A 17014-nucleotide genomic window follows, 5' to 3' on the forward strand; every position below is an offset into this window, starting at 1 on the left:
CAACATGTGGTGGTGTAGGGGTTGTTTGATATATTTTTTAGGCTTTCTGAGCCCTGAGACTCAAGTAATCTCTGCAATTCTCCATCTGCGATCCTTGGAGAATCTTTGGCCACTCAAACTTAATGCATTAAGACAATATAGACACATCCTCTTCCTGGTAGATTCGTAACATCCTTAGTTGATTGGAACTTCTTAATTATTGCCAGATGGTCAAAATGGGGATTTTCAATTCTTTAGCTATTTTCTCACTACCACTTTCTATTTTATAATGCTCAACAATCTATTGATGCACATCAGAACAATATTCTTTGGTTTTTACTCATTGTGATGGATGATTATGCTAATTTGGCCTTTGTGATTCCTCATATTTTAAATTATTTTACTTCAATGAAAGGTCAGATTTTTGCACATTATTTGAATGAAAGATCAAAAGGATAAACAATGTAGATTTATTTTTTTACAGGCATTTTTTATCATATTTACCAGGGGTGCCATTAATTCAGACCATCACTGTATTATAATTTAAATGTATTTTAAATGCAGATAGTTGAAATTAAGAGTTATTTTTTTGACCCACTTAAGTAGGACTTAATGGACTTAAAGGTCATATGTTGTTTTGAACACCAGTGACTTTCATTGTATGGACAAATTATTTTATTAACAGTTTGAACATCCAAAATACTTTTGTGTTCTATAGAAGAAAAAAAATCACAAAGTTCTGGAATGACATAGGGAGAGTAAATGATGACAGAATCTTCATTTTTAGGTGACTTACCCCTTTAATGGGATAAGTAGAGTACATCATTATCACTTTTGTTTAGAAAAAAAGAGCTTCTCATACATTCTAACTAAAATCTCCTTTTGGCTTTCACTGAAGAAAGAAAATCAAGTACGTATCAATTTTGTGGTTGAAATATGCCTTTAAGAGTGTGCTGGTCTACTTTTTTGTCTATCTTCTTAAGAATAAAGTACGAGTTGAATCTCAAGGGCTCCGTCAGGCTCCTGCACTCATCAATCAGACAGGGGGCGCTGAGTTTGAGATGTTTCAATCACAGGCTGCTTCCCCTCCGGTGAAATACGACAGAGGGGCTTTGTGAGGGGGAGCCTGGGGAGGGCCTGCAGAAACACAGTCATCAGTCCCCCCCACCCTCCACCAAATGGATCTCCCCCCGCTCCCTGTGCTTTCAATTTACTCCTGCCAGCCCCACTCTCCGTACACATGCTTTATGTGCCAGCATGGGCGGCCGAGGCTTTGGTGAGCAGCAGGTACGTCCGCATTATTTCATCATGTGTGGGGAGGCACGAGCTAGGGGAGAAATGACCGCACATCCTTGTCTGGTTAACGTGCGAGCTTAGCGCCCTCATATCATATGCATAGGCCCATTGGTGGATGTTGGTGAGCATGGTTTCCCTGCTGTAAAAAATAGCATAGCTAAACTGGCTTAAGCTTATATCTAAAATGACCAGACAAAGCTATATTTCTAAATACCAAAAAAAACTATATTTTGGGCATTTTCACTTTATACTTCAAATTTAAACATTTTTTTAACTGTATTTGCAGATATAAAGTGAAATAAAAATGCCACTTATACACACAAGTAGCATTTTTATTTCATTATTAAGATCTGTGGTTAACACAAGCTCAAGAGGTTTTTACGCTTCATTATATGGCATAAAATACATCAGTAATACCCCACTGTGGCCACAGTGGTTGTCGAGGATATTTAACAATTTACTCACTGTTGTGTTTATACTCACACAATTGCAAACTATTATAACTCAAACTTTCCAACTTGTAGATAAATAAAGATTAAAAGAGTTATTAAGTCATGACGTGGTCTAATTAGTATACAGCCTAACTTTAGCTTTTTACCTCTGTAGATTATAGGCTTAAAATTCATAAATGTTGTGTTAATTGTGATGATTATCTTGATGAACAAAATGTCTAAGTGTCATAAACATGTGTTGGTCACAAAGCTTATTTTCTGCGATAATTCAAAAGCCATTATAAAAAAAAATCCATTGTATCCAGGGTGACGCAACTTCTGAGTTGGCCTACAAAATCTTCTTTAATTTGTTCTTCAATCTGGTCTAAACTAGTCTGCGTTGTTTTATCATCAGGGTTTAAGGGTTGTTTAACAACTTTTTTATTAGATAATACAGCATTAGCATATCAACTATCCAAATTACAAATAGGGACAAATCTCTACAGTACTCTAAAGGAAGAGTAACTTCCTTGGAAGACTGTGCTAGGCGTATAAAAGTGCAAGTTGGTTTTACAGTAAACGGTGAAACAGTGAGGGTTAATCTTAATTATGAATACAAAGGGACCAGCTGCTACAGTTGGTCCTGCCACACTGACACTTGGACCCCTGGCAGTGCACTTCTAGCACTTACTATGCTGCAAAGAATAAGAGAAGTGCAAACATTTGCACCCCCTGAAGTGCACTTGAGTCATGAGGCCAGTGCTGGCCCAACAACCACTGAGGGGGTTGATTGAGGGTACATGAGGAATGGCCTGTAGCTATGCTAGTTAAACGCCATCGGCCAAAGTGACTGCCAAACACATTCAATTCCCAGGCACAATCTAGGGAAAAAGGAAAAACAAAACAATGCAACAGCTTGCAGAGCCAAGAACAAAATGCGAGGGAGTCATTAGTTAAGGAAAGGAAGAGAGTGCTTTGTAATTCAAAAGATGTTTACTCGGACACTTCAAATGTGATGCGCAATGCCTAGGAATCACGGTAAACAACAAAAGCGAAGACTTCACTGGCATCGCCAACACAGTATAATGAGCTTACAAAACCTGATACACCTTGTAAATACACACATAGTAAGATATTCAAATCAGTCTCAAAGCACCAACCTGGTTTACAGGTTCCACAGTCTCGCCCGTAGCGTGTAGGCTGGCACACGCATTGACCACTAGCAGGATCGCACACGGTTGCAGGGACGGTACCCATGTGGTCACATTGACATGGTTGACATCCATGTGTGGCATTGGCAGAACTCAGGTTGTAGGTGTGAACGGAGCATTGATTACACCTCAGCCCTTCTACGTTGTGTTTACATGTGCATTGGCCCGTGGTCTTGTCGCACACATCTGAGCCATTCACCGTGCCTCTGAGCTCGCACTGGCAAGGCAGACAGCCCAAAGAATTGCTGCGGTCCAGACTGTGGTACCCGTCCCGGCACACGTCACACTGTCGGCCCTCAGTGTGAGGTTTGCACTTACACTGTCCTGATACCGCATCACACGAGGTACCGAGAACGGATCCGTTCAGACTGCAGTTGCAGGCAAGGCAGACTCCACTGCCATTCAGACCGTAGAAGTGAGAAATGCAGGTGTCACAGAGGAGGCCTCGCACACCATGTTTGCACTCGCATTGGCCGGTGAAGGGATTACAGAACTGGTGCAGAGAACCCCGTGGGTCGCAGCCACAGGGAACGCAGCCGTTGGGATCTGTGTCATTGAGGAATTTGAAGCCGTAGTTACATCGGTCACATGTTAGACCTAAGTGTAAAAAAAGAGGAGACAACAATCAGTGCTATTCCAAACCAGAACCCCAGGGGGTACTTAAGCAGGTTTCAGGTTTTGCCTTGAGAAATTTAACAAGGCAAAACTTTTGCTTTTAGAACTAAAATTATGACTTTTTTAAAAGGAAAGACCTGTCAGATGCTCAACGGCTTTCAGAAGGCTTTTTTGGGGGGAAAAAAAATACTTATATATATTTTTAAATATTTATTTATATAGTTGTTTATTTAAAATTATATATATATATATATATATATATATATATATATATATACATGGTAATTACTACCAGGATTTCATTTCATTTCATCCTTCATTGCATGTAACTGTGATGTTTTCGGTTTTTTGCCTAAATAATTTTTAAAGTTTAATTGCAAATTCCAAATAAAAAATATTTTCACAAAACTTCGTAATAAAAAGAAAAAGAAAATAAAAAATTGTGACTTTATATTTCAGTTTTACTTAATTTTTTTATTCTACATTTTATCTCACATTTAACTTTTATTTTATTTTACTCTGAGGTTGAAACAGGCATCCATTACTTTCATTACATTATGTTACTTAAGGGGAAAAAAAGTGAAATTCAATTTATGTGGATAGCACTAGTAACAGAATATATGAGCATGTGTGCTTTCTTTTGCAGATTGCAGCATTTCATTCATCTTTCGTTCAAACAAATGCTATTCAAATTAGCCTTACCATCCACAAACCACCAACATTGACATCTTAAATGATTTGGTTATGGCCTTTACATCATAACCCACATCTCATAACACAATGTAATATATAGTAAACAAATAAATAAATCAGTGAAATATTACACAAGGAATAAAAAACGAAATTGGTAATGTCATCATTAAGTGAGCCCCTTTCCCAATGATGAATTACTCACCTCGGGCATAACACTTAATTTCTCTATAAAGAAAATAAATAAATTAAAAGACCCAAGAAGGGGAAGGCGAAAAAGTAAAAAATAACTACGAGGCTAAAAAGAATTACAGCTCATTTGGAGACCCTAAAAGGCGGTCTACGTGGAATCAAATCATATCAAGTTTTTTAAAACGTGTGCAGTGCTTATTTGAATATGCCATACATATTCCTGACAGGTAATCTATTCCTAATGTTGCTGAGCAGCGCCTACAGGGCAAACCGTTTACAGCCATAAGTACTGAGAACTCCACACTTCTCCACTGCTGTGTATTTCGCTACAGAGCTCCACTTTAATGAATTTAGATATTAATATATTGCTCCCTACCCACAGTTAAACCTCATTACAACATTATGTTAAATGCACAATGTGACACAGATGAATACTCCAATAATATCACGCCAAAGGTGCTGCAATTTGTCATTGTGCACATGGCTTGTAGATGTTGGAAAAAAGCTATGGTAACCGTGTGCAGTCCAACTGTGAATATAAAAAGAAATTAACTACTAACTTTTAGAACAAAGTGCAGGCAAAATATGTAAGTCTTAAAGCTTAAGTATTATTTTTCGGTTAAACTGAAGTGAATTTGGTCAACCAGTAAGATATGTGCATTTAACTGCCCGTTGGTGCACCCGTGGAGTGGGACGTGCACCAGCGCAGCCCACATTTTATCAGTAATGATTTTCTGCATAATATTCTCATACATCAACATTTCAAAGCACATTGTGTACGCAGAGTATTTTGGACGCTTGATAAATTTTGTCCTTATGAAGCTGCGGCTGGCCTCAAACGCGCTGGAGGTAATAAATTGCCTTAATCAAATCTAATTTCTGAAAAATACCTGTGGGAACTACAAACAAAGAAGCAGGTCTTGTAAGAAGCGTGAAAAATAAGGAAGACAGGGGCAGTTTATTATAATCAACTTGGCATTGAATTACAAAATTAAAATGAGGTGGCCCTTGATATCCTGGCTTAGCAATACACATGATCTTCTAAGTAACATTCTTTTGCATTTCATAAGAAAACGGTTCAAAGGTACAAAGAAGAAGAAAAAAATGGAACAGATTTATCGCAAAGGACCTGGAATGCCTGGAAAAGCTGGAAGAAAAATCCTTTTGGCTGCTGCTCATAATAAATTTGTGAAAAAACAGGGCTTTGCCAGAAAAAAAAGGAGCTTGATGGTAAACAATTTAATCATGCCATTTACATATGCAGCACAGCGGAGTGATTACTGTACTGTATGCTTCATATGTTTTCATTTCAGAAATTAAAAAGTGTCGATAAGTAGCAAATGAATAATTTCTAATTATATATATTATTTTGTCATGATCTTGGTCAGGAGTTAAATATATTTGGGAAATGAAAATGATATAATAGTTAGTTGACGTCCTGGGATTTGAATTAAATTAGGTAACAATAAAATTTCCCTTTTACATTCATATACATTTCATGATAAATCTTAATGTCAACAAAAATGAAGTCGATGTCAACTATCTATTTATTTTGTTTATGTATTTACTTTTTGCTCTGTACATTTGATCAAGTTTGTGGGAATTAACAGAGCGAGAGAGAGAGACAGAGAGAAAGGCTGAGAGACAGAAAAAAGAAGTTGGAGAGAGAGGAAGAGAAGGATGGGAGAATAGAGCAAAAGAGCGAAGGAGGGCGCAATGCTGCTTGATACGTACCGATTACGTTTGCCTTACACTGGCATTGACCTGAGTCCTGGTGACAGGTAATATCTGGCTGCACGGTCCCGGCGGTATTGCAGTTACAGGCGCGGCAGCCGTCAGCCAGCGCCGACTGCAGCTTGTAGAATCTGTGTTGGCACTGATTGCACTGTCTGCCAGACACATGTCGCTTGCACTTACACTGCCCCCCGATCTGTGGAGGAAGGAGAACGTCACGTGACCGTGCTCCAATTAGTCAAGTTGAGCAGGGCAGTGTGAGTGTGTGTGAGTCATGGTTGGGCAGCTCTGCTCTTTTGGGCTGCTGGGATGCTTTTTATCTCCATTACAGAGAACGGAGTGGTTTAGGATGGGGGAGAAGAGGTCACAACACCTGAGCTCACAAGCTGCCATTGTGCAGAGGGTCGTGTGGCTTAACAAAACGGATCCTTTCTTTGGGATGGATTGAAAGTACCAGCTGTTGCTTGAATGAATGAGGGGGAAATATTTGATACATCTGACATGAACAGCTACCGTGATGCTGGCGATAAAGTAGTCAATAACAAACCAATGCTTTGGTAAGATGACAAGTGGACTTTAGGAAAAGTAGTTCAAACTACATTTTGCTAAATGTTTATAATATAATATATTTTTTAGGGCTGTGCAGCGATTAATCCCATTCAAAATAAAAGTTTGTGTTGACATATTATATGTGTGTGTACTGTGTATAATTATTTTGTATATATAAATACACACACATGCATGTATATATTTGAGAAATATTTGCATGTATATACTGTATATATATCATTTATATTATATATACATATTTGATATATAAATAACACATTTGTCTTAACTATATACATGCATGTGTGTGTGTATTTATATAAACAAAATAATTACATGTGTACACCGAACACACACATACTGTATACAGTATTATGTAAACACAAACTTTTATTCTGGATGTGATTAATCGTTTCTCAGCCCTAAATTGAATATTACAAAATATTATAAAATAAAATAACTAAAATAAGATTTATTATTATTATCATCATATATGTATGCATACTGTTCCCTTACGAAGGGAACTCAACGATGCGTCCATCGACGCCATGGGAACGCCCCCAGCGTGACTGCGTCTGAAGCATCTATGTCAACTAGTCCAATGGAAAGAATGAGCGTCACGGGCGGGTGACGTCATGACCAGGATATGATAAAAGCACATCCGGTGCAAACCGGCATTAGCTTCTGTTGCCTCAGCAAGCGATCTGTGTTATACTGTCTCTGTCTATTTATTGTTGTCTGTTGCAATTTATTCGGAAACGTTATGGCGAAACAAGTGTACAAGCAGTGTGTTCCTCCCTGCCCGCGTTATTTAACGGGTGGGGACACACACGAGCTTTGTGTCATTTGTTTGGGAGTGGAGCATGCGGTCTCAGCCTTCGAGGGGGCTGAGTGTCAACACTGTGAAATGCTACCGCTCCGCATGCTCCGCTCTCGCCTGTCACTCTTTGATGAAAAGAGTGGGCAGGCTCGCGATCCTCAGGGATCAGGACCCGCGTCTGCCGAGGCGGCGCGGAGAATGCATTCCTGGGGATCGCAAAAGGATCTTTCGGAGGGGTTGGAGACGGGTCCGCGGGCCTTTTCTCCTTCCTTACCCGGAAGATCCAGCGCTCTCCCCCCGGTGTCGGAAGCACGCACTGCGGTTTCTTCCGCCCGGGGAGAGAGCCCTCCATTACTTCAATGCTCTTCCTCCGAGGAGGTCGATGTTATGAGTATGGAGAGTGAAAGCACACACATGGGGGAAAGAGATTCACAATTTATTTCCCCAGCATATGATGAGCTGGTGGATGTTATGTCACGGGCTGTAGAGAAATTAAATATTGAATGGCCATCTGAGAATAAAGGCGCTCGTCCTAAAAGTAAATTAGATGAGCGCTTTTTATCTTCCACGACATTATCTCCACCACGAGGGCTTCCCTTTTTTCCCGATCTTCATAATGAAATATCGAAATCGTGGAATAAACCTTACTCTTCACGACTTTTTAGCCCTCAAGTTAACACTTATTCGAGAATAAGAGGGCTAAAAGAGTATGGTTATGAGGCGATGCCCCAGGCGGAACAGAATTTAGCCAGCTATCTTTCGCCTGGTCCCGCATCGTCCCTGAAAGCCTCGGCTTTGCCCACTAGACCGCTTAAAGCCACCTCGGTTTTAGTGGGCAAAGCTTATACGGCAGCAGGTCAAGCTGGAGCATGTCTGCACACAATGGCAGTGCTTCAGGCTTATCAAGCTGACCTGCTGGGGGATCTGGATAGTAGTGAGGGAATTTCTCATGACGATATTCGAGAACTTCGTCGGGCTACCGATCTTTCTCTCAGGGCTACTAAGGAGACCGCCAGAGCAATTGGGCGGTCTATGGCAGCCTTGGTAGCTACTGAGAGACATTTATGGTTAAATCTGTCGGAGATTAAAGAAAAAGATCGAGCTTTTTTATTAGATGCTCCGCTTGAACCTTCTGGTCTCTTCGGCGACGCAGTCCACGCGGTCGTCGAGAGATTTCAGGAGTCTAAAAAACAAGCTGACGCTTTTAAAAAGTTTATCCCTCGCCGTGTCCAGCCCCCTGAGCAGCCCCAGCGTGAGCAGCCCCAGCCGTTGAGCTCATCATATCGTGTGCATCAGAAAGAGAGTGTTGCATCTCGTGCACCTCCACGTAGAGACTGGAGACAGACGCAACCCTCTCAACCGAAGTCTTCTAAGTCGAAGCCGGATCTGAGGACCGTTCTTCAGGCGAAGAAGACTTCGGTTCAAAAAAAAAGGTCCTGATGTTCACGCATCAGGCCTGTGAGGACAGCCCCGACCGAAGTGGAGCGGTGTACACCTCATTTTACGGTGCCCGTTCCATTTCGGGGTCCTCACGAGACCGTTCTGCCAACCCTGCCACCCTCGGTGCTTCAGGGCGCAGCGGTCTCCAGCGAGTCGCTGATGCTATGCTGCGGCACAGCATCGGTTTCGCGCCCTCTGAGGGGGGCCTTAGAGCGGCCAGTTCAGGTAGTTCCTGCCATTATGTTTCAGGCTCCGGAATTGGCTGTCTCGATAACACCAGAGACCAGCCTCGAGAGGCTGGTTCCCTTAGTAAATTTTCTGGCAGCGTGGAAGCTTCTGCCGAATATTTCTCATTGGGTCCTGCAGATTGTAGAGAAAGGATACAGAATCCAGTTTGGTTCTCGTCCTCCTCGTTACAACGGGGTGCTGCCCACAGTGGTGCATCCCGAGCAGGCTCTGGTAATGGAGCAAGAGGTAAAGGCCCTGTTAGCAAAGGAAGCTATAGAACAGGTGTACTCACCCGACAGAGAGTCGGGTTTTTACAGCCGTTATTTCATTGTTCCAAAAAAGGATGGGGGGTTGCGTCCCATTTTAGATCTTCGTCTGTTGAATCGTTCAGTACAGAAACTCAAGTTCAAGATGCTGACACTCAAACAGATCGCGACTCAAATCAGATCCGAGGACTGGTTTGTCACGATAGATCTGAAGGACGCCTACTTCCATATCTCCATCCTCCCTCAGCACAGGAAGTTCCTAAGGTTTTCTTTCGGGGGCAAAGAATACCAATATCGGGTTCTTCCTTTCGGTCTAGCTTTATCACCCCGCACGTTCACGAAATGCGTGGATGCAGCTCTAGCCCCTCTCAGGCTTCAGGGCATACGTATTCTGAACTACATCGACGACTGGCTGGTTCTGGCGGAATCAGAGCAGTCGGCGGTTCGGCACCGAGGTGTCGTTCTCGCTCATATGCAGATGTTGGGGTTGAGGCTCAACGCCAAGAAGAGTGTTCTTTCTCCAGTACAGAGAACCACTTTCCTTGGTGTGGTATGGGATTCAGTGACGATGCGGGCCACTCTATCGCCCGTTCGTGTAGCTGCTATCCTGACAGCCACCAAAGAGCTAAAGCTAGGCCAGTCACGCACTGTGAAACAGTTCGAGAGACTGTTGGGTCTCTTGGCGGCAGCGTCCAACGTGATTCCTTTTGGCCTGCTGTACATGAGACCTTTACAGTGGTGGCTAAGGACCAGAGGGTTCTCCCCGAGGGGAAACCCACTTCGTATGATCAAGGTCACGCGGCGGTGCCTTCGTGCCTTAATTATATGGAGGAAACATTGGTTCTTAACCCAGGGTCCGGTATTGGGAGCTCTTTGCCATCGTGTTACGATCTCGACAGATGCTTCCCTCACCGGCTGGGGAGCGGTAATGGAAGGCCGCTCGGTTCAGGGTCTGTGGAAAAGTCATCATCTTTCGTGGCACATCAATTGCCTGGAGATGATGGCTGTCTTCAATGCGTTGAGACAGTTTCTCCCAGACCTGAGGGGCCATCATGTGCTTGTACGAACAGACAACACATCAGTGGTCTCTTATCTGAACCGTCAGGGGGGTCTGCGGTCGCGTCCGCTCTGCAAACTGGCGCACCAGATCCTCCTGTGGTCTCTGGGGAAGGTACTCTCCCTGAGGGCAGTGTATATTCCTGGGGACCAGAATGTGGGGGCAGACATCCTGTCGAGGCAGGAGCTGAGGCCAGGGGATTGGAGAGTCCACCCCGAGGCGGTGGAGAAAATTTGGGAGTTTTACGGCCAAGCAGAGGTGGATCTGTTTGCGTCTCAGCACACGACGCACTGTCCACTTTGGTTCTCCCTTACTCACCCAGCCCCCCTGGGGCTGGATGCTATGGTGCAGACGTGGCCGAGGCTACGTCTGTACGCATTTCCCCCTGTTGCTCTGCTCCCAGGAGTTCTGGAATGAGTCCGCCAGTACGGAATAAGCCTACTGCTTGTAGCACCACGCTGGCCGAGTCGGATCTGGTTTGCGGACCTGATCCATCTCTTAGACGGTCCTCCCTTGGAGATCCCGATCAGGAGAGACCTTCTGTCTCAGGCCGGGGGCACAATATTTCACCCTCGGCCAGAGATTTGGAACCTGTGGGTTTGGCCTCTGAGGGGGCCCAACTCATAGAGAGTGGTCTCTCAGCTGAGGCTGCTGAGCCCATCCTAAGCTCCAGAGCTCCAGCTACTAGGAAACTATATGAGCTGAAATGGAAAGTTTTTTCTGTATGGTGTCACCGACATCAGTGGGATCCGGTTAACTGTTCTGTGAACACAGTACTCAAGTTCTTGCAGGAGCGCTTTACGTCAGGTTTATGTCCTTCCACACTTAAGGTTTACGTGGCGGCCATTGCGGCTTACCACGCCCTGGTTGGGGGTACATCGTTGGGTCGAGACCCCCTGATTACACGTTTCCTTCGTGGCACACTGAGGCTGAGGCCTGCAACTCGCACTAGGGTGCCAGCTTGGGATTTGGCATTAGTACTAGAAGGCCTGTCTAGGGCTCCATTCGAGCCCTTAGATTCGGTTTCAGAGAAATTTCTTACCCTTAAGACTATCTTTCTGCTAGCTATTTCGTCCCTTAAGAGAGTTGGAGACCTTCAGGCCCTTTCGGTTTCCCCCACTTGCCTTGAGTTTGCACCGGGGATGGTCAAGGCATTCTTATATCCAAAACAGGGATACGTCCCTAAGGTGCCGACCTTGATTCCGAGGCCTATCGTGCTGCAGGCTTTCTGTCCTCCTCCTTTTACATCTGCGGACCAGGAAAGGCTGAACCTCTTGTGTCCAGTGCGAGCACTGGATACTTATGTTCATCGGACATCTTCTATGAGGAAGTCCGACCAGTTATTTATTTGCTTTGGATCACCTAAGAAGGGTCTTCCTGCTTCTAAACAGACGGTTAGCAAGTGGATAGTCGAGGCTATTTCACTTGCATACGAGTACTCTGACCATCCGTGTCCCTTGGTGGTCAGAGCTCACTCAACGAGGGGTATGGCGGCCTCTAAAGCCTTGTTATTTGGGGTTTCCCTCCAAGACGTTTGTGATGCGGCAGGCTGGTCCTCACCGCTCACATTCGTCAGGTTTTACAGTTTGGACCTGGATGCTGCCCCAGGTTCTCAGGTGCTTAGTGCTTAGTTACAACAGACTGACACTCAGGTACTTGGAATTCTGGCGCTTTGGGTATTCTCGTTCCCATGGCGTCGATGGACGCATCGTTGAGTTCCCTTCGTAAGGGAACGTCTCAGGTTACTATTGTAACCATAGTTCCCTGAGAACAGGGAACGAGACGATGCGTCACCCTGCCATACTTCCTGCATCCCTGTGATCGGCTTGCTTCGGCAATTTTCGAAGCTAATGCCGGTTTGCACCGGATGTGCTTTTATCATATCCTGGTCATGACGTCACCCGCCCGTGACGCTCATTCTTTCCATTGGACTAGTTGACATAGATGCTTCAGACGCAGTCACGCTGGGGGCGTTCCCATGGCGTCGATGGACGCATCGTCTCGTTCCCTGTTCTCAGGGAACTATGGTTACAATAGTAACCTGAGACGTTTTATGACCTCATTCATTTATAGACTACTGGAATATATATATAAATATATTTGATCTATTACACCACAGGTTGATATAATATGTACCAGAATAAACAAAATCATAAAAAAGTCTCTCAATAAAAATACTCTCAAATCCTGAATAATTTATCCACAACGCTAACAGGATAAAACATAAGACTTAAGCTACATAAATTTCAACCAAAATTTGCCAAGAAAACACAATCCCTACCCAGCACCTAAAAGAAACAGCCCAACTAACAGTGTAAAGTGATTAGCATATGTGAGGAAATAATCATTCTGATCATTTAAATAAGGTAACAATCTAACATGGGGCTGACCCAGCCATTGATTCTGAATTTGTCATCCAGTATATCTATCGACATGGATCTGTTCCTCCAAAATGCCTTTCATGATGCTAAGATAAAGGAAAAGGTGGGGGAGAATACTCCTGAGAGAGGCTCTCACGACGACACTTTTACATACTCCCAACTGATCAAAACACTGATAAATGCTGTTGTGCATACTAAAGTCCTCAGCCAATACATCAATGCAATCCTCTCGAGAAGGATTGGCCAATATCGTTATCTGAATCTACAATTCTCAATTCCGTCACAAAGACGGGGATCAAAGCCTGAGATGTCTTCCTTTGAATATGCACAGAGATCGCCTTGCCGGTGCTGTGCACCTCAAAATTCTTTAATGTTATTTAACGTCATAAATATCAGATCAATGAGTAGGACCATATGGAATCATATGGAGTCAAAAATCTGCAAAAAAAAATCTGTAGAAAGCACTCTTATTTGTTGTGGAAATTATTATTAAATTAATCAATATCTGCTTTCTGTGCAGGCCTTTTTATTTGAAGTGTGACAATTTTTGTGGATAAAGTATGAATAATGTGTTTGCGTGCGCATGTCTACACTTACCGGCTCACATACTAAACTGCCATTGACGGTCCCGGAGCTGTGGCACTCACATGGTTTACACACGTCCTTGGCCCACAGGAGTGTACCCACCTCCCTGTAGAAAAGACTCTGACACCGCTCACAGTTCCTGCCTTTAAACCCAAAGAGAGTGAGTGTGTATGTGTGCTTGTAGAAGGAAATGGGTGGGGGAGGGGAAATTGATGCCAACCTATTAAAATTCAATCATATCATAGGACTATGATTTCAAATTAAAAAACTGCAGTCTTGGGAGAGGTCCGGCGAGAGTGTGTAATTTTCTAAGGTGTCCATTTTAATGTCCTCTTTCATCCCTACCTGCCACTGCGCCTGATGCCCAGCATATGAAACAATGAACCTGTTAGCATGGCCTGATTTACTTCATTAGATGTCCATCTGTTTTCGCTCTGATGCATTATTTCGATTTTTCTGCTCTGCTTTTTGATGCTTTCATTACATCACTGCTATTTTTCCAGCTGTTGTAATGAAAAATTTCTGGTTTTCATGCCATATTGGAAAAATACTAAATTATTTTATAAAACATATGAAAGAAGTAGGTCTAATTATGGGTATATTTGACCTTATAACTTGCAATTGCGAGTTTATATCTCTCAATTCTGACTTTATAACTCGCAATTGCTAGTTTATATCTCACAATTCTGACATTATAACTTGCGATTCTGACTTTAGAACTGGCAATTCTAAAAAAAATGTATTCCATGGTGGAAACAAGCTTCCATAATCTAGAGAGCTAGATTACTTTAATGGTAATATAGAATTATCTTAGACATTTCTACACAATATTTAATAAAATCTATATATAACGTAAAGCAGAAAATTCTGAAACTTTCAAGTTTCAATTACATTTACAGGTTTAAAGGTGCTGTATGTAACTTTTTCACTCTAGTAAAGCATAAAAATACAATAATATGTTTGCATGTATTGAGGAAACATGCGAAGTTCACATACTCGTTTCTATGAACACACTATCATACTACACTTCTACAGCCAGTTATTTTACTTTGAAATGAGCGTTTCCAGGATGGAATGTTTGTTTTTGTTTTGGTCTGTAATACTCAGACCTGCAAACTCCTCAGAGTAAAAAAGGTGACAGTGAAGAAGGGGGGAGGGGGGTGGGGTTGATCCAAAAATCTTGATTTTTGAGATTTTTATATGCAAACGACACATTTCTGAGCGCTTTATTAAACAGAAATTTGCTGTTTGTCTATTAGCCTAAAACAACATGCTCGCCAGATTGTTTACCTAAATAGCCCTATGTTGTTAGAAATTACTGTTTACCAGGTTTTAGGTTATTTCCTTGATTTAATTTTTTTTAGTCTTTTTTAAAATTAAAACTAACATCATAAAGTATGATATTTTTTTTTACTTTGTGCAATTCTGGACCTATAATTGACTCTTCTTAGGAGCATATAAAACAAAACAGCTCCTTGGAAAAAATGAAATGTAAAATTTTAGTAGTTATAAACAAAGCTTTATTTTAATTCAGATTAGTTTGAGGGCAGCAATTGTATTCATAATGTCAAAATAAAACCGACGTAATGTTACTTGAAGGCATTATCGCCTACTATTCCTGCCAAACTTCCATGGTTGCAGTTAGTGTTACTACAGTAAATCCATGGTGAATGTTGCTGATCTGTGGACACTGGATAGTTCATTTCACACTGGCACAATGTTTCTTTCTGGTTTCCACGTCAGTGCTGTTTGATCCGTTAATAACGGAAAAATGTGAATGTTTCTCACTCGATCTCGCAGGAGTCGCAGCGATGTTATTACTTCTGTGGCAAATTCAAATGCTTCCTTTACTGGATCTCTTATTAGCCGTGTGTAGTAACAGTGCAGCTTGATCAAGATCGGCACGAGCTGCTTTGGTCCAAACTGATAAACGGTCCGTCAACCACACAATAACGAGCAGTTTCGTTCCGCTTGCATTACGTTTGCCATTTTAATGTTGGGCAATGTTGTTGTGGCTCTGGCTGATTATGATCACGCTTACCACGCACCTACATTTGAAAGAACGAAATTTTGGTCGGCAGGAAAAATGGCCTACACACTCCCCGGTTCTACACGATTCACGTAAATGACCCAATTGACCAAGAAAACGGCGATTGTCGCCGAAAAGCGACAAGTTTGCAGGTGTGGACACTACACGTTGCCAATTTGCCAATTTACATTGTTCATTGGACTCGTTCCTGTTGTGTGTGCTCAAACTGGCAACCCGTGTGAGCGGCGTCCAGTCTAAGGAGTAGGTGCTGGCAGAAATTACGATCTCTGATATTTTTTAATTGGAGTGCAATACCTATTTCGACCACGAGTCATTCTTACAGACTGCACCTTTAAATTAGTTAACATTTTTACAATTGCTCTCTGAAAAAACCTCATATGCGGTTACCTGTGGTGTTATGTGTACAGTTATCACACACCCCTCCACCTCCTCTGAAGTGCTCTCCAGGTTGAGGGTCCAGGCTGACGTTGTAGTGACAGGAAGAGGAATGGCCGTAGCACTGGCATGGGCGGCAATTGTACGCCTGTACCTGATCTCCAGCTCTGAAGGGCTTGTCATTGAAGAGAGGAGAGCAGCGATCGCACTGTTGGAGAGAGTAAGAGATCAGAGCACAACTACATACATCATCTACATATACATTTATCAGCAATATCCAGATGCGACCTCAAGGTTTAATTGTAAAGTCCCCACAGTCAAAAATAACAGTTTTTCCATATGTACAAGACAGAGTAAAATCAGCTCATTTATTATAACTGACTTTCAACAACTGAACTATTTTATTAGGACACTCTCATCGACCAAACATCTCATAATCGAAAGAGAGAGACGGAGAGGCAAGAGGAGAAAAATGCGTTTTTTGAGCCTTATTTGGCCAAGTATTTGATTTTTGTGAACAGTCATTACAAATTACGGAGAGAACACGGGAGGCATCAAATGAAATGATTAAAAATGTATTATAAAAGGCAAAGGAGTCTCCAGTGACAGCTCAAGCTGTGGCACAGGCTCGCTGTGTCAGGCTGCTGTTTGGGCAGCCGTAGTGGGCCGTGAGCCCGGAGGGAATTGCAAATTCAGCAGGCTGGATGCTAGAAGAGCCAGACACGGACCACCCGCCTTCTATGCCAATCAGGGGTCTGACTCTCAAGCTACAGGAATTTAGATTTTTATATATCACAGAATGTAGTTTCAGAGCGAGCAAATATAGGTGCAACAGTTTTGGCAAACTAAAACATAAATTAGCCTATAAAAACACATCCCAGATATGAGTATACTCTGCAACTTTATACAAAATAATAATCAAATGGTTTATAATATGGTTTGGAATTTTTCTAAAGAAAATTGAAACAAACTCAAAGGTAACACTTTATTTTAAGGTGACATAGTTGTACATTTTACATGCACTTACTATTGTGATAACAATAATGATGTACAATTACAAGCAACTAACCTTAAACCTAACTTTATAGTTAATTAATATTACTAAATACTTTTTG

General features: G+C 42.3%; 1 protein-coding gene across 2 annotated transcripts in view; it reads right to left on the reverse strand.

Moving 5' to 3' along the window:
* The window catches only part of ush2a (Usher syndrome 2A (autosomal recessive, mild)), a 238385-nt gene that overhangs the window by 178589 nt on the left and 42782 nt on the right, over positions 1-17014 (reverse strand). For both annotated transcript variants that reach the window (XM_077239789.1, XM_077239790.1), the window contains exons 10-13: positions 15912-16107; positions 13487-13617; positions 6149-6344; positions 2867-3514 (exon numbers count right to left, since the gene is read on the reverse strand). In XM_077239789.1, the coding sequence (XP_077095904.1) occupies positions 2867-3514; positions 6149-6344; positions 13487-13617; positions 15912-16107 (1171 nt within the window). The remainder of the gene's footprint in view (positions 1-2866; positions 3515-6148; positions 6345-13486; positions 13618-15911; positions 16108-17014) is intronic.

Source organism: Siphateles boraxobius, unplaced genomic scaffold (genome assembly GCF_051911475.1).
Source record: "Siphateles boraxobius isolate OS27281-9 unplaced genomic scaffold, OSU_SipBor_1 22, whole genome shotgun sequence".
Classification (NCBI taxonomy): Eukaryota; Metazoa; Chordata; class Actinopteri; order Cypriniformes; family Leuciscidae; genus Siphateles; species Siphateles boraxobius.